The sequence below is a fragment of the Triturus cristatus genome, chromosome 9, assembly GCF_964204655.1.
Source record: "Triturus cristatus chromosome 9, aTriCri1.1, whole genome shotgun sequence".
In the NCBI taxonomy this organism is placed as follows: Eukaryota; Metazoa; Chordata; class Amphibia; order Caudata; family Salamandridae; genus Triturus; species Triturus cristatus.
This window is the reverse complement of record NC_140592.1, coordinates 41,591,366-41,616,828: the sequence shown is the minus strand read 5'-3', so window position 1 is coordinate 41,616,828 and position 25,463 is coordinate 41,591,366. Positions and strand designations below refer to the sequence as shown.

The following is a 25,463-nucleotide window of genomic DNA, read 5'->3' as shown; positions in this document are numbered from 1 at the left end:
CTCCTTGTTTCTGTACATAATACATTGTCGTCATGTTGTCTGTGCGTATGAGGACAGTTTTGTTCTGTAGGTGTACCTGAAAGGATTTTAGTGCTAGGAACACTGCTAAGAGTTCCAGGTGGTTGATGTGGAGCAGTTTTTGTTGGCTGGTCCATCTGCCCTGAGTGGTATGGTGAAGGAGGTGGGCTCCCCACCCCGTGAGAGATGCGTCGGTAGTTAGCACAACTTGTGGAAGAGGCTCTAAGAACGGTCGCCCTTTGGACAGGTTGATGGTGTTCCACCATTTCAGTGAGCGAAGTGAGCGACTGTCCACCAACACCAGATCGGTAAGTTGTCCGTGAGCTTGGTTCCACTGTTGTGCTAGACATTCCTGTAAGGGACGCATTTGAAGTCGTGCGTGTGGGACTATGGAGATGCATGACGCCATCATGCCTAGGAGCTGCATGAACACTCTTGCTGGAAGAGATGGATGAGTTTGAAATTGAGAGATGAGATTTTGTATACTGGCTATCCTGGCAGTGCTGGGATAAGCAATGGCTTTGGATGTATCTATGGTTGCTCCTAGATACTGATGTAAGTGGGAAGGTTGTAGGTGGGATTTGGGGTAGTTGATAGTGAATCCCAAATCGTGGAGAGTTTGAATCGTGCGATGAGTGTGGAGAACGCATTTTTGGTGTGTATTGGCTTTTATGAGCCAATCGTCCAGATAGGGGAAGACATGGATCTGTTGTCTTCTGAGGTGCGCTGCCACGACTGCTAGGCACTTGGTGAACACTCTGGGTGCTGTTGTTACTCCGAATGGGAGAACTGTAAATTGATAGTGTTGCCCATCTACCACAAATCGTAGATATTTTCTGTGAGCGGGATGCATAGGGATGTGAAAGTATGCGTCCTTGAGGTCTAATGTGGCAAGGAAGTCTCCCTGTTTTAAAAGTGGGAGGACTTGTTGGAGGGTGGTCATATGAAAATGATCCGAATGTATATACTGGTTTAGTAGTCTGAGATCCAGTATGGGCCTTAGTGTTTTGTCCTTTTTGGGAATGAGGAAGTATAGAGAATATACCCCTGTTCCCTGATGTTGAAGGGGGACTGGTTCTATCGCATGTTTTTGTAACAGGGATTGAACTTCTTGTTTGAGGAGAGAGAGATGATGTGAGGACATTGGACGTTGTTTGGGCGGTATGTTTGGGGGGAATTGTATGAGTTCGAGGCAGTAGCCAGACTGGATAATTTGTCTTACCCACCTGTCTGTGGTGATGGAAGTCCAGACAGGTAGGAATTGTTGGAGCCGCCCCCCGACCGGAGTGGAATGGTCTGGGGGGAGTGGTGGCAAGTCACTGTTTGGTGGCTGGGGAGGTGCGGGTGTTATTGTTGTTGCCCCTCCCTCGACCTTTGTTATTGTTTCCCCGATAACCTCCACGGAAATATCCTCTGTTAGGGGATGTTTGTCCCGAATTTTTAAAGGTGGATGTGGTCTCAGTTCCCGTGTTTTTGGAGCCTCCTCTATAAAAGGAGCGACGAAAGGAACCCCGGTTTTGAGGAGACTGCAGTGCTCCCATGGACTTGGCAGTTTCATTGTCCTTTTTCATTTTCTCCAATGCAGTATCCACTGCAGAGCCAAATAACTGCTCTTGGTTGAAAGGTTGAGCCAGAATTGCGGTTTGAATCTCCGGTTTAAAACCGGAAATACGGAGCCAGGCATGTCGTCTGAGTAAGACGCTAGTATTGACCGCCCTAGAAGCAGTGTCTGCCGCATCTAAGGCGCATTTAATGGAGGCATTAGATATTAATTTGCCTTCTTGGATGAGGTCAGAGGCCTGGGACTTAAAGGGTTCAGGCAGATGTTGCAGAAGGTCCTCAAGTTGGTCATAATGCGCCCTATCATACCGGGCTAACAGGGCCTGGGTATTCGCAATACGCCAATGGTTAGCCGCCTGCGCGGCGACCCGTTTGCCTGAGGCCTCTAAAAGCTTAGACTCCTTGTCTGGGGGAGGCGTTTCTCCAGTTGTCTGTGAGTTAACGCGCTTCCTGGCATTTGATACGACCAAGGAGTCTAAAGGGAGCTGGGCCTTAATGTATGCAGGGTCTTGCGGGGCTGGCCGGTACTTTTTCTCGATGCGTGGGTTGAGAACCCTAGCTCGAACAGGGTCTTTAAAGACATCTGTAGCATGCTTTATAACCCCTTTGATCATGGGCAGTATGTGAACAGTTTTTTGTGACTGCTCAAAGGTATCGAGGAGAAAGTCCTCTTCAAGGGCGTCTGTGTGCATTGTGACGCCGTGGAATGTTGCTGCCCTATTTATAAGTTGGCCAAACCCTAAGTGGTCATCAGGAGGGGAGGGCTTGGAGGGGTAGGTAGTGGGGTCAGGCATGTCAGGTATTGGATAAGACCAGTCATCTACGGGTGCTGTGTCTGGGAACGTAAAAGGGTCGTTTGGATCAACAGGATCATTAAATAAATCAGGGTCCGCCCCTCCCCCCAAGTCATCATTATCATCCTGTGGAGGAGGTGAATGATAGGGAGATGGTAAAGGTAAAGGTAAAGGAGAAGGAGGAGGAGGAGGGGGGGACGGGTTAGGAGGTAATAAAGGAGAGGAAGGACGAAGTGGTGAAGTAGCACAGTCCTTCTTCCGTATGGGAGCTGGAGGTGGTGTGATGTCCAGCTTCCGTTTCTTGTATGGGACGGCAGTCACATGTCCGGTTTCGGGATTGATGTAGATCCGCTTTTGAGTAGGATCTGGGCGAAAAAGTTCATCTGGCTCCGAAGGCGGTGGTGGTGATGACCGTTTCGGGTCTTTATGAACTTTTTTCGGTGTGGACGGAGTTTTCGGTACCGATGGATTTTTCGGTGCCGACAAAGGTTTCGGCGTCGATGGATTTTTCGGCGTCGATGGATTCTTCGGTGCCGATGATTTTTTCGGTGCCGAAGGAAATTTCGGTGCCGGGGGACTTTTAGGCGTCGATGTCGAAGAACGTTTCGGCGCCGGTGGAGACTTCGGTGCCGAGGAACGTTTCGGTGCCGAAGGAGATTTCGGTCTTGGAGCCTGTTTCGGTGCCGACAGTGGAGTTTTCGGTGCCGAAGGTGTTATAGGCACAATCACATGAGGTTTGCTCGAGCCCGAGCCACATACAGGCTTAGATGTCTTCGGAGCCGGGCCCGAGGGCGGGGCTTCTGAAGAAGATTTCCGGTCTCGACTGGGCCCAGCTGGCGGAGTCTTGACCAATGTCTTTTTGGATGGGGCAGGGACAGGGGGGTTGGTACTCACACGCTGCCCTGGAATGATGAGGTCATCGGAATCGTCGGCCTCGGACACGATCTCGAGATCTTCGGTGTCATCTTCAGGAACATCCTGAGCAAAGATGTCCTCCGGTTCTGGAGCTGGTTTGGCCATAATATGGCGTCGAGCTCTTCGGTCCCGGAGGGTCTTCTTGGAACGGAAAGCGGAACAAGCTGGACAGGTCGACTCGTTGTGTTCCGGCGACAGGCAGAGGTTACAAACCTCGTGGTGATCACTGTGGGGGAACTTCGCTCCACACCTGGGGCATTTCTTGAAGGGTGTCCTGTCCATCAGCCGCTTCCGGAACCGGTCCGAGATGATTTCGATGTCGATTGAAAAAAGATTGTAGAATTAAATCGATTGCTGAAAGTTTTCTGCAGGAGCGGAAAAAAGTTCATCCGAACCCAATGGCGGAAAAAAACAATCTGACGATGGAGTGGATGCCCATGCGCACTGTTGTCCAGGGGAGGAGTCACCAACCTCGTGACCAAAGGCTTCTTCCGAAGACGACAACAACCTGCAATCATCCGAGCCCAACACCAGATGGCGATCTTATCCTCAGTGTGTGATCTGCAGCTCATATGCCTCGAACATATATATTCACTTAAAAAACCATAGGTTTCACACATGTTATAGTTAGGTGGATATTTCACTCGTAAAAAACCAATGAAATTCCCGCGTTATAGTTACTTCAGATAACTATAACTCGCGCGCCCGCAAACCTGTGCTCATGACTTCACATATTACATCACTCATGACATGGTCAGTGGCATCACCCTTGACATCACTGATGACATCATCTTTGTGATAGAGTGGCGGTCGCGCGAGTTATAGTTATCTGAAGTAACTATAACGCGGGAATTTCATTGGTTTTTTACGAGTGAAATATCCACCTAACTATAACATGTGTGAAACCTATGGGTTTTTAAGTGAATTTGCAAGGTTTTTTAAATGCTAATTCCTAACTATAACGTGTGTGAAACCTATGGTTTTTTTCAGTGAATTTGTACGGTTTTTTAAATGCTAAGTTATGTATGTATTTTTTTTATAATGGTTTTTCACCGTGCGCGCACCTCCGCGATTTAAAAGAAAATTTTTTTTAATGTTTTTTTCTGCCTTCGGGGTCCTTCAGGGACCCCTGACTAAGGCTAGGGGGTCAGGAACTCTCTACCCTGCCCCCTTTTCACGTTCGCCACCTTCCTTTTCCACTCTCGCACTGAAAACAAACAAAATGGCGGCCGACACTTCCTGATTTTGACCGATTCGAACGTTGACTGACATGTAACAATCAATCAGAATTACGCTCGCGCACGTTAGGGTGCGCGCACGGTGCGCGGCTATAGATATGTATGTGCTTTTAAATGCAATTTTCTCAGGAACTACTGAACAGATTGACTCCATATATGCAAAAGGCACATCCCTGACCTCAGGACTACCTCTCTGCCAAATTTCAAGTAATTCTGTTCAGCCGTTCGGGCTGTACCTTCGACTAAAGGTCCTATGGAAAAATGCATGGGGAAAACGCGTTTTGGGACCCCCCTTTTTTCTCGGCCCCCGCTTGACGAATCACCCCGAGACTTTCAAGGTAGGAGCTGAGCGGAGCGCCCCATTAGTTTTGAAAATTTCGCGAAGATTCGTCAACCGGCGCCAAAGTTATTCAAAATCGAATTTTGAGATTTCCTATGGAAACACGGTCCTAACTATAACTATCTACTGGCGACCGCCATCTTAGCTGGCCTCCCCAAAAAGCTCATTTCAAGGCTTTAGAACTAAGCTGCCTAATTGTGTTGTAACATGAAGTTGGGACCACATCAAGCCTGCCCTTTAAAAGCACTACACTGGCTACCAATCGAAGCTTAGGTTACACTCAAGCTACTCTACACCGTCTGCAAAGCCATCTAGATAGATAGATATATATATACTATCTATCTAGATGGCTTTGGTCATACATGGACACTTAAAGAAACACAGAGCATGCTTAAATTAAACTAGGAGGCACACAAAAATACACAGATTTAATGTGAATACTCTAAAAAGCATCAGACACGGTGAAGGGGTTGTAAACGTAATGAAAACATACTGACGGTGACATAAAACAACAGTGTGAAGAATGGATACATTCTACTATGCTCACCCACTGCTTCCGCTCACCCTCCTTTTACAAAAGAAAGGCTCTGCCAGTCGTCTACGTATTGGGAACCTGTTTGTGTACAAGTTGCAATAAGCAGTTTATCGGAAGAGCAGCAATCGTTTGACAGTATTTTGCTTTGACTACAGCGCAGAGAAGCCTGTCCACGAAGAGCCTGTACAGTGACATTTCATCTGTGGAATTGTGTCTACTGAACCAGCAAAGATCAAAGTCACACAATTCAAATCCCAAATGGGACAAAGGCCTGCAACTAATACAAAATTACACAATAAAGTGTCTTCCATACCCAGTTTACAGGGCAGACTCCGACTGCTCTCTCTTGCCAGGACAAGCATGCATCCCATCTCCCACGAGTCTTCCAGATTGTCCGGGATCCCACCCCAATGGGTGGTGCCATCAGGCTTGACTGAACCCTCTTCCCACTCTGGAAGAGATGGTGCATAGCTCCAGACAGACGCATCACTACACCAATATTTTACCATGAATAGTTCTGCACCCTCAAACATGATGTGTTATTTACAGACTGCCAACCTAGACAGTGTACAGAACCTGACAAAGAACCATTTTAGAGCCTAGAAGTCTTCTCTAGAGACCCCCCTTCCACCAGCCCTTTGTACAACTTCTTGTCTGAGCAAGATCAAAGGGGATCTCAAAATCTTCTGATTTGAGAGACACTTTGGTTACAAAGAGGCTTGTCGCATTGTCTGGCGGACCCAAAGTGCTCGTCTATTCAGCCTGATGACCCTGTTTTCTGATTGCTTTCTAACTTTGGCTCTGTTACTGTTTATACGCAGTCCTTGAGATGGAGGAATAGAAGTGAAGGTGCTCTGTACCACAGTACATGCTTGTTTCTGAGAAGTGCCGGTACTCTCCCTCTCAAAATAAAAAAGTGCCAGTGCTCCGTACCGGGCAGTACCGGCCCATTTAAAGCACTGTTTATACGTAAATATGGCCCACCCAACCCTTTTGTTTTTCCAGTTGCTAATTGGTTGTTTTATGATATTTGTTATCCAGAAGATAGGTCTTACTCCTTTGTTATGAAGGGATAGGCATAGCACAGAACATGCCCCCAGGGTTGAAGTACTTCAGGTCCCGGCTGACCAACCCCAAAGAGTATTTGCTTTCTGTCCCAGAAATCTATACAGCTACTCAGAGCCCGGACAGAGGCCATGTTGGAGGTAGGTAAAAGCATCAAGACAGACTTCTCCATTTCCCCATTTGGCCTGTCGATGGCGGGCTGCGACAACAGTCTAGATGGTGGAATTAAGTTACACAAGACATTTGTGAAGATTTTAAAAAAGAGGGGCCCTGTATTTCTTGTTTCCTCAAATTACTATTTGTAGAGTTTAATATTGATGTCTATGTGCTTAAATGTTCTCTCAGAACAAACATCACCTTTCCAATAATGAATGATTTTCCCGGAAATGATGCACCCAAACTTGGCCCTCATAAAATTGCGACGCTACTTTTCGCCGATGACACGCTCTTAATTTCCAAACTCAGCGTGGTCTGCAGTCATTACTTGATTACTTTTTAATCTTCTACAGAGAACGTGGTCTTGAACTAAACAGCAATAAAACAAAATGGATGGCTTTTAATCCATATAAATCTGTTAGAGCAAGTATCCGGGAGAAGGGCATTGCTCTAGAAAAAGTGCAGGAGTTAGGTATTTGGGGATTTGCCTGAATCATAACATTATTTGGTCCTCTCATATCAAGAGATGTTCAATAAAACTTCAACAAAAGTGGTGCCGTAGTTAAACTGCGCAAACGGGCCAATGCATATTCTCTAGAACCAGCGGTGGAGATCTACAACATCAAAGCGAAAAGCTCAGCCATGTATGGTGGAGATTTATGGGGACACGTCAAGGGGAATGATCTTAGTAAAAGCGTATAAAGGTTTGTGAGGCGCATTTTCAACCTTCCTCAGAGTGCTCCTCACCTCCCCCAACTGCAGAACCTGAGAATTGTTCCTATAAACCAACTTATTCAGTGTCGCCCTATCTTGTACTGGCATACACTGTGGTCCACAGACAAACTAGAATCTTATAGAACTGTGATTAGGGCTCTCCTCAAAAATCTCCTGGTCGTGAGAGGATTGCTTGGTTCGCCTATATTAAGATCACACCGTACGAGATAGGCTTGACTCTGTTTTGGGATACCCCGGTCACGGCAAAACAAGTACCTCGCTCCCTGGTCAAAGAACGACTGAAAAGAGTTTTTGTAGTTGAGTGATCTAAAAGGTGTAAAAGCAGGTAGCGTTACAGACTCTTTTTCTAGACATCAAGCTCTCTCCCGCATATGAATCTTTTAGGGATTTTATCCCAGGTTCCATTCTCCGGCAACTGTACTTGAAAAGGAGATACGAAGTCCTGCCGTTAAACAGCTTCGGCATAAATTAGGGCGCACAGTACTGTAGCTCTAATGTGTGGCCCGTATGCAAGTCTGCAGTAGAAACACAGCATCACTTTGCTTTTTTTTGCCCGGCCTTGGATAGACCACAGAAACAACAGTTGAGGCCGCTGTGTAAGTTTTTGGGCTTTCGCCATTATGCCCAAGCACTACGCACTTTACGCTCAGACAAAAGATTGCTAGTGGTTGTTGGGGTGACAAAATATCTGCATGCTGCCTGGATTACTCGCATGCTCACTCTCAAGCCCCCAAAACATGATGGGCTATAGCGAACCTTCTGACATTACTCATACCCTAGATGCAACTCCCCCTCTTTTGAAATCACCCCTTTACACACTCTTGCACTTATTTATTTTTGTCTTCCCTGATCTTATTGTGGGACGAGGTTTTATGAGTGTTGCGTGTACTGATGTTATTTATTTGTTTATATAGTTACTTGCTGTGCTGTGATTTAAGGATCTTTGCATCCGAGATAAACATTTTTAAAGAAAACTATTTGTAGAGTTTAATATTGAGGTCTGTGCGCTTAAATGTTTTCTCAAAACAAACATCACCTTTCCAGCTTTCGATTCGGAAAAACATTAGTTATGAAAGTTGCATTTAGAAATACTTAGTAGCGGACATAATGGTTTATACAGTGAACACCAAATAACCGACCTTAAATAGTAACAATGATTGCGTTTTTGAGTATTTTTGAAGCTCCCCTGCTTTTTTCATGCTCGTCACTCACCTTAAGTGCGAAACGCCGCTCAATCAAAGACGGCAAAGCTTGGGGGACTCATTGGTAAAACTGCAGCTCTCTCACTGCATGTGCTCAGACCCCATGAATGGCCTATCTGGATGAATGCAACACATCCTGGGTGAGCCTAGAACGCTTGATTCGCCGTCTTTGTCTCAATCTAGGACGCCTAAATATCTCAAACTCACTAGGTTAGATCCCTCAATGACCTTGAGGAGGAGAAGGAATTCATGGACAGCCAAAGCCTTTTTATTCAGGCTCAGATAAAGAATATGATAAAACATCAAACCAAGTTCTCCCGTCGGATTCAACCCCTTTCCATTTACCAATCACTCTAACAAATATCAGCTACACATAATGAGGGCGTGTCGTACCACAAATCTTCCATGTTTCTGCATCCTGAATGAAGATGGGTGTTGCCAAGTCTTCATACGTTTGGAAATACTTATCAATTTTTACCTTTTACATGCCAATTCTCTACCAATTTCAAGCCTCGTGCCACCTGCCCTGCTCTCATATTTGACAAGCCTACTTAGGCGAAACAGAGCCTCATTTCTTTGCAGCAGAGATACTGAAAGTCACAAGGACTGATCCAGATTTTCTTTCAATGGACAGAATGCAGCCTCTGAACCTCTGTACTTCTGTCCAATCCACCAAATCAAGGTACGTTTTTGCCAGGAAATAAGAAAGTCCCACAATACAGCAGCCGGAATGACCTACACCGCAGGGTGCAGTAACTACCAGGTGCAGTACCACCAGATTTGGGACTTGGAACGGGGAACAACTGTGTACATCAGTGTTAGATTTCCACATGTGTGCATCTCATCTCAAGGACATGTACCAGGATATATTCTGATGGTTTTAACAGACAAAATATATCAATTGAAAAACCTGGAGGTGCAGATTTAACAAAAAAATCGTAATCTCAAATTCTGTGGAAATTTGTGACTTTGTCTTTTTGTTTTCACGTAATTTAAAACTATTAATCTGAGTGATTTCTGCTACCCTTAAGGCCATACGATCATTTAAAAACTTTATTCCTAGCCAATTTATGTCAACTAAAATGTGAATGAACAACATTTATTTACTAAAAACACCTCCATAAAGTGCCCTCACATGTGGATTGACAATGGTTTTGCTAGGAAAAAAAGAAAAACATTTTCAACTTCTGCCAATCGCCGCTTCAGAATTTCCTTCCTAATTGAACTCCAATATAAGTAGGGAGGTTCTATGACAGAGGGGGATTTGTTTGAATCGTGTGCAAAAGAAGTATTTGGAGTGGACAGAGGCCGCTTCCTTCACGCTGTGCGTGGGGAAGCACGACAGCTCTGGGGGTGGACACAAACCACCGCGCGTGAGTCTAGACACTGGACTTACTAGTGGGAGCGAATCAGGGACCAGGGTGGAATACACCTTTTTATACAGCTATCAGAGAAGACACAGCCAAACAGGAAGCGAAGATTAGAGAAACATGGGCAGTAGACTATGGGCTGCCGTTCATGGGCCCACTGGCAGAGTGGACTTACACGTGAAGCGTCATGCAATGCCAGGTGCTTCTGCATTTTAACTTCATACCCAGAACGTATGTGAACCCACCAATGCAGCAGATTGGATGCGATTTAGTATGTGATTTCATATACATAAGTGGCTGCTCCAAAGCAGGTAGTAGAACAGCTTGTCAATCACTTGCACCTCACTATAAACTCTTGCTCCTGCAGACATTCAGATTAGGCATTCATGCAATTTGCTAGAAAAATAAAACCAAGTCCAGATGTGTTCAATTAATTTTGTTATTTGAAGAGAATATTTCAATACACTGGCTAACACCCAAGAAACCAAGAGCTGAAAGATGAGTAAAGGAGTCTCAGAGTGGTGCTTTGTGAGTGAAATACGAAAGAAATTAGTTAGAAATGAGAAACGTTACAAGATGATTTAGACACCTGATAGTCCCTGTCCAGAAACGTGGTGCACCCCCGAAGAGACCCCCCCTTGAATGGTTCCATGTGTGAATGTAATAACTTATGTTAAGTGCTTGCACTGCAAGTAGCAGTGTTTGTGTTGTGTTTCCAAAATGCGCAATGTGGGCGGATAGGATTGTATACGATAACAATTTGAATACTGTCTACATGTTAATACCATACGGCAACTTTTTGACGTGCTGTCTTATCTTGTTTACTCAAACCTGAGATACACGTTAACATTCTTCCGATTTGTCTTTAGTAAGTCAAATTCTTTTTTCAGTTGCCACAAACATGAAATAATTTTCTTACCACTGATTTAGCAATAAAAAACAGATTGAGACAGGAGGCAGAATATGCCCGGGTGTAGGGCTATGAGCCGCTAGACTTGAGAACTGTGGCACCTGTTGAAACTCCATAGATGACTGAGAAGAAGAATTGGCAATTGGCAAAGTGCTATATTTGAATAAGGCAGAGTAGACTGACTTAGTTAGGTGAAAGATATAAGGTCATCACCTTCAGTCGGGCATAGTAAAATGTGCTACCTGTTGTAGGTTAACTCTCTTGTTCTCAGTTCATAACTGGGAACCCTTGTCTGTTTTAATACATTTGAGCACATTAGTCCACTAATGGTACAACCAGATTGGCTTCCCCTTGATGCCACAATACAATGCAGTCTTACCCGCCGAATGTTCAACTTTCTACCCCTACAATCATCCACCATGTCTATATTTCTGCGACCAATGAGACTCAAAGGTCATGAAAGACAAGCTACACCTCCTCCCCTCCATTCTCCAAATGTCCAGGATCTTCACATGCTTCCCTTAGTGCTACCTGCTCCCCCCTTGCCAGCCTCCTTTCTGTCGTTATTGGCCATTCCACTCTTCCATTTATTGGTTAGGTTGGTCTCCAGCTTTTCTCCTGCTTTCGTAGAACCATTCTGAGCACGGGCAGCGCACATAAGATCCTTCCTCCAAAACCGCTCACAGAGAGTCCTCATCAACGGTGATCTATCCACCCCCTCTCCGGTTTCTGTTGGAGTCCCCCAAGGATCAACCCTTTCCCCTACCCTCTTCAACCTTTACCTTGAACCTCTCACCGAGGTGCTTTGTGCTGCCAACATCTCCTACCTTATGTACGCCGACGATACACAGGTCTACATAAAAATCTCTTCCCCTGAGGACATTTTCTCCCTAAACGAGGCCCTGAAGCTGCCAGTCCATTGGCTCACCGCCAACCAGCTTAAACTCAACGCAAATAAAACTGAATTTCTTCTGATCTCCCCACCCAAACCCAATCCCGACAACCAGGAATGGATCAAGACCATTACTGCACTAAACTGCCCTCCTACCATTGTTGACTCGGCGAAATTCCTTGGAATAACCCTTGATGTCAGCCTGAATATGCGTGGCCACAAACTCGATGGCCAAAACGGCTAGATTCCACCTGAGCTACCTAAGAAACCTAAAACCCTTCCTCGATGTGTCCGACCTTAAAACGGCAACCCAAGCTCTAGTCATTTCCAGACTAGAATATGGATGCTCTACTCTTGCAGGGCTACCTAAGAACTCTCTGGCCCCATTGAAAGCCTGCCACAACACCGACGCCAAACTCCTAACGGGATCAAAAGAATTTGACCACATCTCTCCCCACCTCAAAGCTCTGAACTGGCTTCCCCTAGAGGCCAGAATACAATTTAAACTGGCCTGCATTACTCACAAAGCTTTGTACTCGAATTCCCCTACATTTCTCGCACAAAAACTTGTGATATTCAGAGGAGCCAGAAACTCCCGATCTGCCAAAGACCTGCTGCTGCAACCAGCACGCTTCCGGAAGAAAAAACCTACAATCGGGCCTTCTCTGGGGCTGCACCAAGAATCTGAAACTCTCTCCCACCCGCCATCAGAAGACTTCCGTCCTTGGCACACTTTGAAGGAAACCAACATTTTCTTAATGGGAAAATACCTCATCTAATGAATACTTTACAATCACCTCATCGACATGTTCCACCCTCCACCGCGGCATTATCCACGGCCTCCACAAATGACACATTTTTCTGCACTCCTGGACATCCCCCCCAAGAGCTGAGACTGCGCACCTTCTTGTATATTATACCTACCTGCTTTAATTTTTATCCCACATGTGGTAGCTTGGACCTCAGACGGCGTTGCTCCTCCTGTATAATGTAGCTTTTTTGTATATTATATCTACCTGCCTTAATTTCTATCCCACATTTAGCTTGGACTTTAGACTGCGTGCTCCTCCCGTATAATGTAACCCTACCTCTCCCAATTTGATCCCTCCCATCCTTGCGCTTTGTATTCCTCCCCCTCATTCCTGTAAAGCGCTCTGATACCCTCACAGGTCTGGTTCGCGCTCTATAAAAACTATAAAATAAACAAACAAACAAACATTTGGCCAGACACACTGTAATGATGCCCATGCATCCAACAGAGCAGAGAGATCGAATGCAGCTGAGTATCTGCTGCAAAGAGACACTTTGGAGAAAGAGGAGTCTTTAATGATACCCACGGAAACAGGCAGGGACAGAATTTCTTTGCAGAGCCTCTCACAAACTGAAACCACCAACTGATCCTGCGAGAACCTTGCAATTCAAGTTGCAACAGAATTTTTCAACATCACTTGTATCAAGACAACATCACAACTCTCATATGAAAAGGAAGACAGCCACATAACCAACAAGACAAATCACATCCCGCCTTTATGCAAGACAAAAAAAGGGTATTACAGTAAACCTCACAAAACGAAACTGAGCCACAATATAAACTTCAAAACACAGAAACCAGGATATTTAGAAAAACACTCGACTATCTCTAAAGGGTCAAACGTAAGCTCTTGACCTGCACTTTGTCCCCCACGTGGAATTCTCTCCCCTGACACAATGCAAAGCAACACACTGAGAGCAGAATTGGGTTTATCTTCCACAATTCCATCAACCACTGCTCCCCAGCAAATTCCACACCTTCTATCTCTAATACAGTGATTGTGCCAAAAGGGCTCCATCGGAGTGCTACTTATGTGCCCTTTCAATGGCATTCTTGTATACTGAAAACACTATGTGGGGTGACAGAAGCAGTGAGATGTTGCTACGCTGGAGAAAGAATCACTTGATGGTATGCAGAGCATAGATCAAGGTTCGAAAATATTTGAGCTCTATACTACATGGTCAAGTTCATCTATTTTAGATAACTGATGAGCATCAACCAAATGGACTGGTTCAGAGGGCATCAGATCCACACACACACACACAATTCTTTCTTTATTGTGCTACCACAAGTGGAGATAGCCATAGGCAGCTATCCCTGTCTTTAATGACTCCTTCAGACTCAAGATTGTTGAACACCATAAAAATCTCCTTTCTTTGCCTGCAAAACTTAAAAGGAAGACAAACACATAATCTATACAAGACAAGTGCGCTCACAACAGCATTTATTTCATAGCAAATTCCAAACACACATGACAGAACACTGCACATCCATCCAGCGCAAACAGACGGAACATATATTAATGTATTAATGGATGAACAACAGTACTCGTCACCAGGACACATAACACACTATCAGAAAACAAAACATATTAAGACTAAATTCGCAATGTGCATCTACTATAAACAAACCAATCATTTGGTATTACAATAGCCAGCTGTAGGAAAGTGCCCCTTTTTGTCATGGTCACCCCCACTTTTTTTGCCACTGGTACGGATGTTTACGAAGGAACGCCTTACTTACCTGTAACTGCGGTTATCCAGTATTGGTATCTTTCATAGATTCACATGCCTGAATCATTCCAAGTCGTCGGGATGGGAGTCCCCGGTACATAAATAAAGTATTGTCTCACTAGACATACAGAGTAATAGGCCAAAGGCCTCACCTTAGTAACATATCCACGTCCTTTTGTAAATAAGGACCAAACTTTGGAGAGCAGCCAATCAGCTATCACTACCCTCTAGAACCTTCCTGGAAGGAGCTCTAGTACCTCAGATTTTCATAAGCACAGTGCTAAGTAGTTGTATCACTGAGAGACCCAAGCGAGACCTTCCAGGGGAGGAGGGTGGGTTTCATGTGAATCTATGAAAGATACCAATACTGGATAACCGCAGTTACAGGTAAGTAACGTGTTCCTTATCCAGTATTAGGGTATCTTTCATAGATTCACATGCCTGAATCAGAATAGTAAGCAATGATAAGCACATTTTGAAAGGTACAGTATATATCAATTCACCAGATAACATATCAATGTGAACATAGAACGTAGCAAAAAGCAATGACATAGCAGAGGCATAAAACACAATAGAGAAATGTGCGTATAGAAGAAAGGATGGTGGGATGAAAGGAAGGGCTCACCTCTAATGAAATAGATGACGGAGCACCGCTTGACCCACTGCAGCGTCTTTCAAGAGTTCCATATCCAGGCAGTAATGCTTGTTAAATGTATGCGGCGTCTTCCATGTTGCCGATCTGCAAATGTCTGCAATGGGCACTCCTGCAAAAAGTGCCATTGACGTATAGATTGCCATCGTGGAATGGGCTTGAACTGTGGAGAGCAGGGGCTGCCCCGCTTGCTGGTGACAAAAAGTAATAGCTGCGGAGATCCAGCGAGAGATACTTTGTTTAGTGAGTGGGAGACCTTTCCTAGGTCGACTGTAAGCCACAAAGAGTTGGTTGGATTTGCGGAATGTCTTTGTCTTGTCAATGTAGAATTTCAGGCAGCGTTTAAGGTCTAAAGAATGCAGAGTTTTTTCTGTCACTGTTTGAGGATTTGGAAAGAAGGAGCGCAACACAATAGGCTCATTGAGATGGACGTTTGAGGGAACTTTAGGGATAAACTTCGGATTTGTACGAAGTATGACCCTGTCGTGTTTGAATTGGAGGAAAGGGTCTTGGATTGAGAAAGCATGAAGTTCACCCACTCGCCTTGCCGAGGTAAGGGCTAGAAGGAGCGCTGTTTTCCAGGAGAGATACTTGAGATCCGCTCTGTGTATTGGCTCAAAAGGGTGTTTCATAAGTTGAGCCAGAACCGTGTTGAGTTGCCATGCAGGAGGTAAAGTCTTTACCGGAGGGAATGTTCTAAACAGGCCTTTAAGGAATTGTTTAATCAACCGATGAGACCACAGAGAAGGGCCTGCAGAGGATCTCCTGAAATGGGATATTGCTGCCAGATGGACTTTAATGGAGGCATGAGCAAGACCAGATTTTGCCAGATGAAGAAGGTAAGGCAGTATTTGCTCTGGATAGGATGAAAGAGGGTGTATTTTGTTTGACTTGCACCAGATACAGAACTTCTTCAATTTTAAGGAATATGTTTTGGAAGTACTATCTGCTCGAGCCCGAGCCAGAACTGCTCTACAGTCCGGAGGGATGTCTAGACCCTGGAATTCTGAACTCAGGAGCCAAGCTGATAATCTGCGAGATGCTGGATCCGGATGCTGGACTTGTTGGTGGTTCATAGTGAGGAGAGAGGGAAACGGTTTCAACCGGATCGGCGGTTCCAGGGAGAGAAGGTGAAGCTCCATGAACTAGTGTTGGCGTGGCCAAGCTGGAGCTATCAAGAAGAGCGTGCACGGTTCCGCTTTCAATTTCCTGAGCACCCTGGGAATCAGGGGAATTGGTGGAAAAGCGTATGCAAAGACGTTGCACCATGCGATCGAAAAACGCATTCCCTAGAGATCCCTTCTGGGGATTCCAGCTTGTGAAGTGTTGGTATTAGGCGTTCTACTGGGTAGCGAAAAGGTCCAGAAGAGGGGTGCCCCATTGAGAGAAAATGCGGTCGAGGGTCTGCTGATTCAACTCCCACTCGTGACATGCTGTCTGTTGTCTGCTCAAAGAGTCGGACAGAACGTTGTGTGTTCCCGGAACATACTCTGCTCGGAGAGAAATGTTGTGAAGGAGCAACCAGTTCCAGATTTTTTATGGCTCGTGAGAGAGAGTGTTAGAGAACGAGCCCCTCCCTGCTTGTTTAAATAGTGCATTGTCGTGGTATTGTCGCTTCGTACAAGCACTAGAGAATTCCTGATTTGCGGTAGAAATGCCAAAAGAGCGAGATACACTGCTCGGAGCTCCATAAGATTTATGTGGAGTTCCTTTCGGAAAGGGACCATTTGCCGCTGATCTGGGAGTTCCCGGAGGAAGGCTCCCCAACCTTCCAGGGACGCATCCGTTGTGATGGTATGTGGAGAAGCAGGAAGCAAGAAAGGCAAGCCTTGAGAAAGGTTCTGAGGGCAAATCCACCACCGTAGAGCCTTTTTCATCAGAGGGGTCACCTGGATGACATCGTCGAATGACCCCGTACATTGGACCCATTGAGCTAAAAGCGCTTCTTGAAGAGGTCGCATGTGAAGGCGACAGTGTGGAACTAGTAGAATGCAAGAAGACATTATCCCGAGCAGGGATTTGAAAAGGCGCACAGTAAGAGTCTTTTTGGAGCGTACGCGAAGCGCCAAGGAAAGGAGTTTGCCTTTTCGCTCTTGTGAAGGAAACATTTTCCTTTGGAGCGTGTCGAGAGTAGCACCCAGGAAAGTTATGCAGTGGGAAGGCTGAAGGACGGACTTGTCCTGATTGAGAGTAAGCCCCAAACAATCGAAAAGCCTTAGACAGGCGTTGCAAGACCTGGACGCGCCTTCTAGAGAGGGTGCTTTGACGAGCCAGTCTTCCAGATATGGAAAGACCTGATGGTGTTGTTGTCGAAGATATGCAGCCACCGGAGAAAGGCATTTTGCAAAAATGCGTGGTGCCGATTTGAGTCCGAACGGCAGGACACGAAATTGGTAATGCCTGCCCGCTACAGCGAATCTCAGAATTTTTTGTGGTTGCGGTGGATCGGGATGTGAAAATAGGTGTCCTGAAGGTCTAAAGACACCATGTAGTCATCCGCATTGAGTAGCTGTAGTACTTCCTGGATGGTGACCATACGAAACAACTGTTTTTTCAAGAATTTGTTGAGGTTTCTCAAGTCTAATATCGGTCTCCATTTTTTCTCCTTTTTGCGTATTAGGAATAATCGGGAGTAAAATCCATTCCCCTTTTGACGTAGTGGAACTCTTTCTATAGCTCCCTTCTGGAGCATAAGTGAAAGTTCCAGGAGCAGAGCATGCAGATTTTTGTGAAGCATAGGACGGGGAGGGGTTTGGGGAGGATTTTAATGAATTCTAGTGAATGTCCGAATTGAACCAGTTGTAAGACCCAACGGTCCGTTGTTATTTGCTTCCAATTTTTTAGAAAGTGGCAAATTCTTCCTCCAACCTTGGAGGGCAGAGAGGAGTTGGAGACCGGCGGTAGTGGGAAGTCATTGTCGCGGAGCAGCGTCTCTGTCGACCTCCTTTGCCACGAAAGGAAGATTTAGTGTAGGTGGATTGCTGTTGACGTTGCTGGTATTGTGGCCGATATTGCTGAGTGGAAGAGAAGGAAGATCGGGGTTGGTAATCACCACTGGTAGACGTTTGACCTCTCCCTCTTGAGCCTCGAAAAGATGGGTTCTTGAATTGGAGGGTACCCAAAGCCCTAGCCATGTCGGTATCCTTTTTAATACCTTGCAGAGCTTCGTCGATGTTTGTCCCAAAGAGAAGCTGACCATCGTATGGCATGTCTAAAACTTTCGTTTGTACCTGCGGTCGGAATGAAGTTGCCTTCAACCAACCCTGGCGCCGTAGTACAGCTGCGCCCGCTAGTTGGCGAAACCCAGTAGAGGCGATATCCATCGCACAGTCTATAATCTCTGATGCAGACCGCTCTCCCTCCAGCAAGATTTTCTTTGCCTCTTCTTTGGAGTCCTCTGGCAAGGCCGCAAGGTATGGGCCAATATCTGCCCACATCTGCCTGTTATAACGTCCTAACAGTGCCAAGGAATTGGATGCACGCACTGTTAATGCTGACATGGACGAGAAGCGTTTGCCAATATTGTCCAGCCGTCTACCCTCTTTGTCCGGAGGAGCGGTCAGCAAGGATTTTTTGATTTCCGCTCACCAGCTTGTGTAATGACTGAGTCCGGTTTAGGATGGCCGGTCAGGCAAGCCGGAGCAGTATCTGGAGACCTATATTTCTTATCCAGACGAGGCAATACTGGAGGCACCGAGGAAGGGTTCTGCATGATCTGAACACCCTGATCCCATATGTAGTCTATAATAGGGATAGACCTAACGGATTTTTTAAAAGGCTCTTTAAAATCGTAGAGGAAGCAATCCTGTTGGTATGAGGGCATAGGTATTTGGAAGTGCCGTGCCGCTCTTTCCACTATGTTGTGAAAGCCTCCAATGTCCTCCGGAGGCGAGTTAGCTGGGGCAGGCACGGGAGAAGCTGGACAGGGAAGTATGTAATCGTTCCACTCGTCACGAGTAGACTGGGAATCCTGAAGTTCCCCTTCCTCGTGTTGATCCTCCTCCTCATCGTCTGTAGAAAGTGGAGGTGGCAATGTGACAGGCTCAGACTGTAAGCCTAACGGAGAAGGTCGCGGTCTTGGTGGTGGAGACACAACCTGAAGCGGAGGTGTTGCAGGCGTTGGGAATCGCGGCTTATAGTCCGAAATGAGGAACTGCAGGTCCAAGACCAGGGATGCAGGCAAACAAACCATGGGAGGTGGAGGCGGATGGTATTCCTCAGGAGAAATCGCCTGGTCTTCCTGCCCTTGATCATCATAGTCCGAACTGTCCTGGCATTTAACATTCAGTTGCGATGGGCTTGTCGCCGTTCTGAACATACTGCCATCATCAGAGTCTTCTTCCTCCAAAAGATGTGCTGGAGGCAAGAGCTGGACTCTACTAGGGGAGGTTAGGGCCGGAGTTAACGTACGTTTCGTGATTTGTAGGTGCACATACGCACTTTGTAGGTCAGAATCTGCTGTCGTCGACGGGCCCGTCGACGGTATAGCCATCGACGGTGAAGTGCCGACGGGTACCATGGTAGATTGATGTCCCGTCGTCAGAGCCGTCGTTGGCGGTGTCGTCGTCGATGAAGGTTTCGTCGATGATGATGTAGATGTCGACGGGACAGTCTTTGTCGACGGTGTCGTCGTCAATGCAGTCGTCGGCGATCTTATTAGTGTCGACGGCAGTTTGGACGTCGACGATATCTTTTTTATTTTTAGCGTCGACGAGACAGACCTACCAGCAGTCGACAATGGAGTTGTCGTCGTCGACGTTGATAGTGAATGAGACGCGACAGAAGTTGAAACTGTCGTCGTCGTCACAGTCAATACCGTAGATGGAGATTTCGTCGTCGAAGCTACCGTCGATGAGGCCGTCATCATCCTGGTTGGTGACATGCTTCATCATCGGGCCCCACCGGGAGAGGCCGAACCTATTTGGAGTCTACAGTAGTGCTCTTTTGATAAATTGAAGGAACTATTACTCTGTATGTCTAGTGAGACATTACTTTATTTATGTACCGGGGACTCCCATCCCGACGACGGGGAATGATTCAGGCATGTGAATCTATGAAAGATACCCTAATGCTGGATGATTATGTGCACAGGGTCCCTTCAAACCAGGCCCCTGTGCCAGTGCACTTTCCCTACAAAGTAACATGGTTTTATTGTAACAACTGCCACACATATTTTGACACCCCAAGTCCCTAGTAAGTGGTACCCCTGGTAGCTAGGGCATAGGTAACCAAGAGGGTCTTTTATGACTGCAGCATGTATTATGCCACCGTAAGGGACCCCCGTACAAATTGCATGCAGCCTGCCATTGCAGACTGCTTGTCATGGTGCAAGCCAGGAGTAAAAACACGACATGGAAAACTCACTGTGTGCCATGCCAAAGTCACTGCACGTAATGCATGTAAGTCACCCCTACAGCAGGCCTTGTAGCCCTAAGGCAGGGTATATTATAGTACATATGAGGGCATTTCTGCATGAGCCGATGTGCCCATATGCTGTCTAGTTCAATTACTAGATGGAACAAGTGAACAGGGAAGCCATTTTAAGTATATGTACTGGGCACTGGTCAGTACGAGCTCCCAGGTGCATGATGGCTTTACTAAAACCTATGATGTATGGTATCAAACACCCTGTCTTAATAAATATCTACCATTGCCAGTACAAGATTTATTATGACATGCATCCAGAAGGCACTGTAGAGGTGCCCCCTAAAAAACCTACCACTATCTATTGTGCTGGCTGACTGGTATTGTCCAGCTTGACAACACACCCATGTTTCTCACCAGCTGCAGGTGAGAACCCACGCTGTCTGAGGCCAGAAACAATGCCTATCCCGGAGGAAGGTGTTCACACCTCCTCCAGCAGGATGGCTAGTGATTTAGCATATCAAGGCCAGGGGCTTCAAAGCCCCTGCTGCCTTTGATATGTGACCCTGGCTTACCCCAGACCTAGGGGAATCGACCCCTGCCCTGATGCCTATTGGGCATCAGGCCAGGTGGGGAATTAGCTATGCAAGTAGGCGTGTTGCACCACCAGGCTTGTTACAGCCCTAAGGTCGGCTGCCTGATGTGCTCCACGAAAGAAGGATTCCACCAACTTGGTTTTGGTGGAATTAGGACCTATGGGACAGGGTTATGCCCACTCCCTGCAAGAAGTGGTCATATAGGGGGTGTAGTGACCACCCCCAAAGATAAGTAGCCCGTTTGCTACTATCCTTCATGCCCCTTAACACCCCTAATTCAGTATTTAAGTGCCCTCCCTGACACCAGGAACTCAGATTCGCATGACTAAAGAAACGGAGGACAAAAAAAAAACGAAGAACGCAAAAACTGTGGACTATCTCTGGACATGGCTCCAAAACCCTGCCAGCCTGCTCCTGTTCGGACAATTGCAAAGACCCGACTCGTTCTGCAGCTGTGCATCCTCCAAAAGCCTCAGAGGACTGCTAGCACTTTGTCAACCAGGCAGCATCTCCCTTTAAGTGGAGCAGCCACTTCCCTGTAGCCTGCAGGCCCGACCGGTAGTGTTCCGCTGACACCCAGATCCACCAAGGAAGCAGCTTCCCAGGAGGAGGTATTGGTGCTCCAGGAGGTCAAATCCGTCTTCCTAACGGGTTTGGCGCCGCTAGGACCCCCAGGAGCCGCCAGCACCATTTTCTAGGGTACCGAAGCCCTTGCAGGAGCTAACGCTTGTTTAGTATCCAGTTCAGACACCAACACCGCTAAGACAGACCTACCGATGTGGGACGTTACCATCAGCGAGGCCCTCAATGAGAGTGGCCCTGTTTTGTACCCATCTCCAGGTCAAACTATAAAGTGAGAGCCTCCAACGCATGCGACCCGCCAGACACAACACCTCTGCACTGGACCCCAGAGCCCAACTCTGAGCCTACCGACGGCGCCCCCTTGCTCCAGAGACTCTCAAGAGCTAAGCATCCCGTTGTGTTCTGCCAGACTTGACCCCCCCCCCCGTGCCCACTTGCAGCCTTTTTTCTTGTTACAGGTTTTCCCATGGACTTTAGCGGTAGTCTTCGAGGCTACCCCTGTGACCAGCACCTCTGCACCCGGACACACCAGGGCAGGTAAACTGAAACTGCTGGTTGTTCTAAGGGCCTTGGCCCCTACTTACCTTAAGTTCAGAAGAACAACCCTGTACCACAATTGCAAGTGCCCCTATGCAGTGTATGTTACTCCCATAGGATAACATTACCGAGTTCGAGGCTCGTGCGTCATATCTGACAGCTGTATTTTCTGTGTTTCTGAAAACCGCTAATTTGAAAAGTACTTAGCTAATCTCGTATATCTTTGTGTCTAAATTTATGTAAAATCGATGTTATTTTTCTAAATTGGTGTCGGATTTCCTTATTGAGTGTGTCCGATTTATTGACTATGTGTGTGCAACAAATGCCTAACACTCCCCTCTGATAAGCCTAAGGCCACACTATCACAAATAGAGCACCTTGGGATTGTTAAAGCAAGCACCAGTGCTCTAGTAAGTGATACCTGCACTCTCTACACAGTACATCTCCTTTTGGTACGCTATATCAAGAGCCGGCTTCTTACACCAGCACAATAGAAACCACCCATTGTCTTACATACATGTCTTCTTCAGGGCAATAGGCATGTGTATAATCTTAGAAGATGCACCAGTGACTGGGTACAGCTCTCTGGTCTCACACACCACTCAGGGAATTTGACACTATCCCCCACTATATTTTACATTTTATGGGGATCAAACCTGTTTGCAGAGTACAGACACATCACCAGATCACTTTCATACAGAAATGCAAAGTATTTGGGACCCTTTACATGTGCTGCCATTTCTTGAGGTATGCTGTATATTTCTGCATGGGTTTATTTAGGTCTCGCAGGTGTCGCTTGTGCCTCTACCACCGACACAGCATGTTGCCGCCCTTAACACAATTATTCTGTGTGTTTTGATGCAGAAGAGCTAGAAAAGGGATCTATGTGCTGCATATGAAAGAGGGGTGTGGGGTGTCTCTGTATATGAAAGTCGCTGCCATCAGTAAATCTAAATGTAGATTACTCTTTAAATGCTTTTGTGAAGGTGGAATGTGTGTATGAATGCCACCAGTGTCTGTTTGGCACAAGTACATGCACATCAGATCTAACCCTGACCCATGTAGCCTACCCATGGGCATGTTTTTGTTTGCCTTTTTCAAATCTGAAGCAAGTGATACCCACTCACTCAGGTAACTCGGGGTGTGCAATCAACATCACTTTCAGGTATGCATGCTTCCAAAAAATAAAGAGCCTTGAAATGCAAATATTTAAAAAAACAGTAATTTCAACATTTCCTGCCCCTCAAATCTGTGTGCTGAGGGAAAGTGATGATAACTCCAGGGGCACTGGCTTAAGAGAAACTTTAACAAGGCCATGCACATGCCAGAAGAGCCTCCTGTGGATATATATGTAGACGTCATATGGCCATTTAAGTTCACAAATGTGCTTCTGACTGCTAGATACAGACCTTGACGAACTGCGCTGTGGTAACTTTCGAAGAGCGTGGCTAGACGGGCACAGTTATACATCACGAAGGCTCCACTCTTCGTTCCTTTGGTAGAGATGCTGGCATCATCCAAGACCACAGTGATCTACAGTAGGACAGGGGTGAAAAAAGCATCTTCACTTGTTTAGTACAGTCTGAGTTATCTTATGTTAGAAGCGCTATGAATGTAGCAGGACACTAAAACATCTCGAGAAATGTTTTGTGCAAACATTTGAGCTTCCGCAAAGTGACTTAGTGATTTTCTTGCAAGGTCGAGATCTCTTGCAAGGTTTGAGATCGCTTTGTTTGGAGGGTGGGGGTAGGGATTCAAGTCCAGAGGTCTACTATTGGCAAGTTGCTTCAAGCATTGAACATTTCAATGTCCATAAATGAAAGTCAACTTTAATGTGAAGGCACATTTACATATAAAATATCACAAAGTATTTTGAATAAAAATAAACTACTGGAACCGTTACTCGTAGTTCTCTAGTTATATTCACAAGCAGGATCTTAGAACAGACTATCTGGCTGCATCTCATTCGTTTATGTATAGCCAACGGATGCCAATACCAACTTATTAGTAGTCAATGCACCGATCCATATATTAATCAGACCCATTTTACAAGCAAGAACAAATCAAAACAGCAAAATGGGTAACCATGTAACCCTAAGCTGTTGGCAAAAGAGCGTCACATTAGATAAGCCAGAAGTCCTGTATAGTAAAGAAAGTGGTGGATTAACAAACACCACAATATATCTGTAAGCGAACCCCAGGAATGGTCTTACATTCATTTCCTTCCAAGAACAGCACATCTGTTCCACAGGGAGGAAGAAGGATAGTGACTGAATTCAATGACGATATCCAAGGGGAAAACTGGGACACCAACAGAAGCAGTATCTTTTCTCCTTTTTCAAGAGAACTTCATTGATATTCATGTATTGAATATACAAATAAGAACAACCCACAAAACAGGAAGAGAAAACAGGGACCTAAAATTAGGATAGAAGGCAATAGATATGAACAAGTCTTGTGAAGAGCAAGTCTTGTGAAGAACTTTCTCAGAAAGGCTCTACCACTTGAATATCAGAACTAGATTGAAACTCAAGATAATAATGCCTTTGAAAATTGAAGACCAAAGATCCAGGAGCCACTTTATAATCCCTGCTAATGGCACAATTTCAATGAAGAATCACACAAGACCAAGGAAAGCCTGGGGAGACAAACTGCTTTCTCATCCAAATGTAACTACAGGAAATTATCCATTTTGCTATGACGTACGTATGAGCTCACAGATAGCTCCACAGTGGACAAAGTGCTGCTTTCTCTAAATAATGCCTCATTGCTCCTTTCATAAAAGGCGAGACCGCCCTACTCCCCGCCATCGACGACATCCGCATCCGCCTCGACCAAGGCCACACCGCAGCCCTGATTCTACTCCACCTATCAGCAGCATTTGACACCGTCTCCCACAGCAGCCCTGATTCTACTCCACCTATCAGCAGCATCCAAAACCGTCTCCCACCGCACACTCGCCACCAGACTACGTGACGTCGGCATACAAGGAGCCGCCCTTGACTGGATCCGATCATTCCTCGCCGGCAGAAGCCAAAGGATCAGACTGCCACCCTTCCTCTTCAAACCCACGAAAATCAACTGCGGAGTGCCCCAGGGATCATCGCTCAGCCCAACCCTCTTCAACATCTACATGGCCCCCCTCACCGCCATCGTCCGACAGTACGGCATTAGCATAGTATCTTACGCCGACAACACCCAACTCATCCTCTCCTTCACCAAGGACCCCACAACTACCTGACTAAGTTTCCAGGAAGGAATGCAGGAAGTCGCAACCTGGATGAGCAACAGCTGCCTGAAACTCAACGCGGAGAAGACAGAAGTCCTCAACCTCTGAGCCACCCCATCGGTATGGAACAACACCTGGTGGCCCACTGCCCTCAGCAGCCCCCCGACCCCCACTGACCACAACAGAAATCTAGGCATCATACTCGACTCCTCCCTCTCCATGAACCAAC

The 25,463-nt window shown here is 46.2% G+C and overlaps 1 protein-coding gene across 1 annotated transcript in view; it reads right to left on the bottom strand.

Moving 5' to 3' along the window:
- DALRD3 (DALR anticodon binding domain containing 3) overlaps positions 1-25,463 on the bottom strand; it is a 177,799-nt gene that overhangs the window by 53,738 nt on the left and 98,598 nt on the right. Inside the window, exon 9 of the mRNA XM_085624347.1 lies at positions 23,415-23,538. Within this exon, the coding sequence (XP_085480473.1) occupies positions 23,415-23,538 (124 nt within the window). The remainder of the gene's footprint in view (positions 1-23,414; positions 23,539-25,463) is intronic.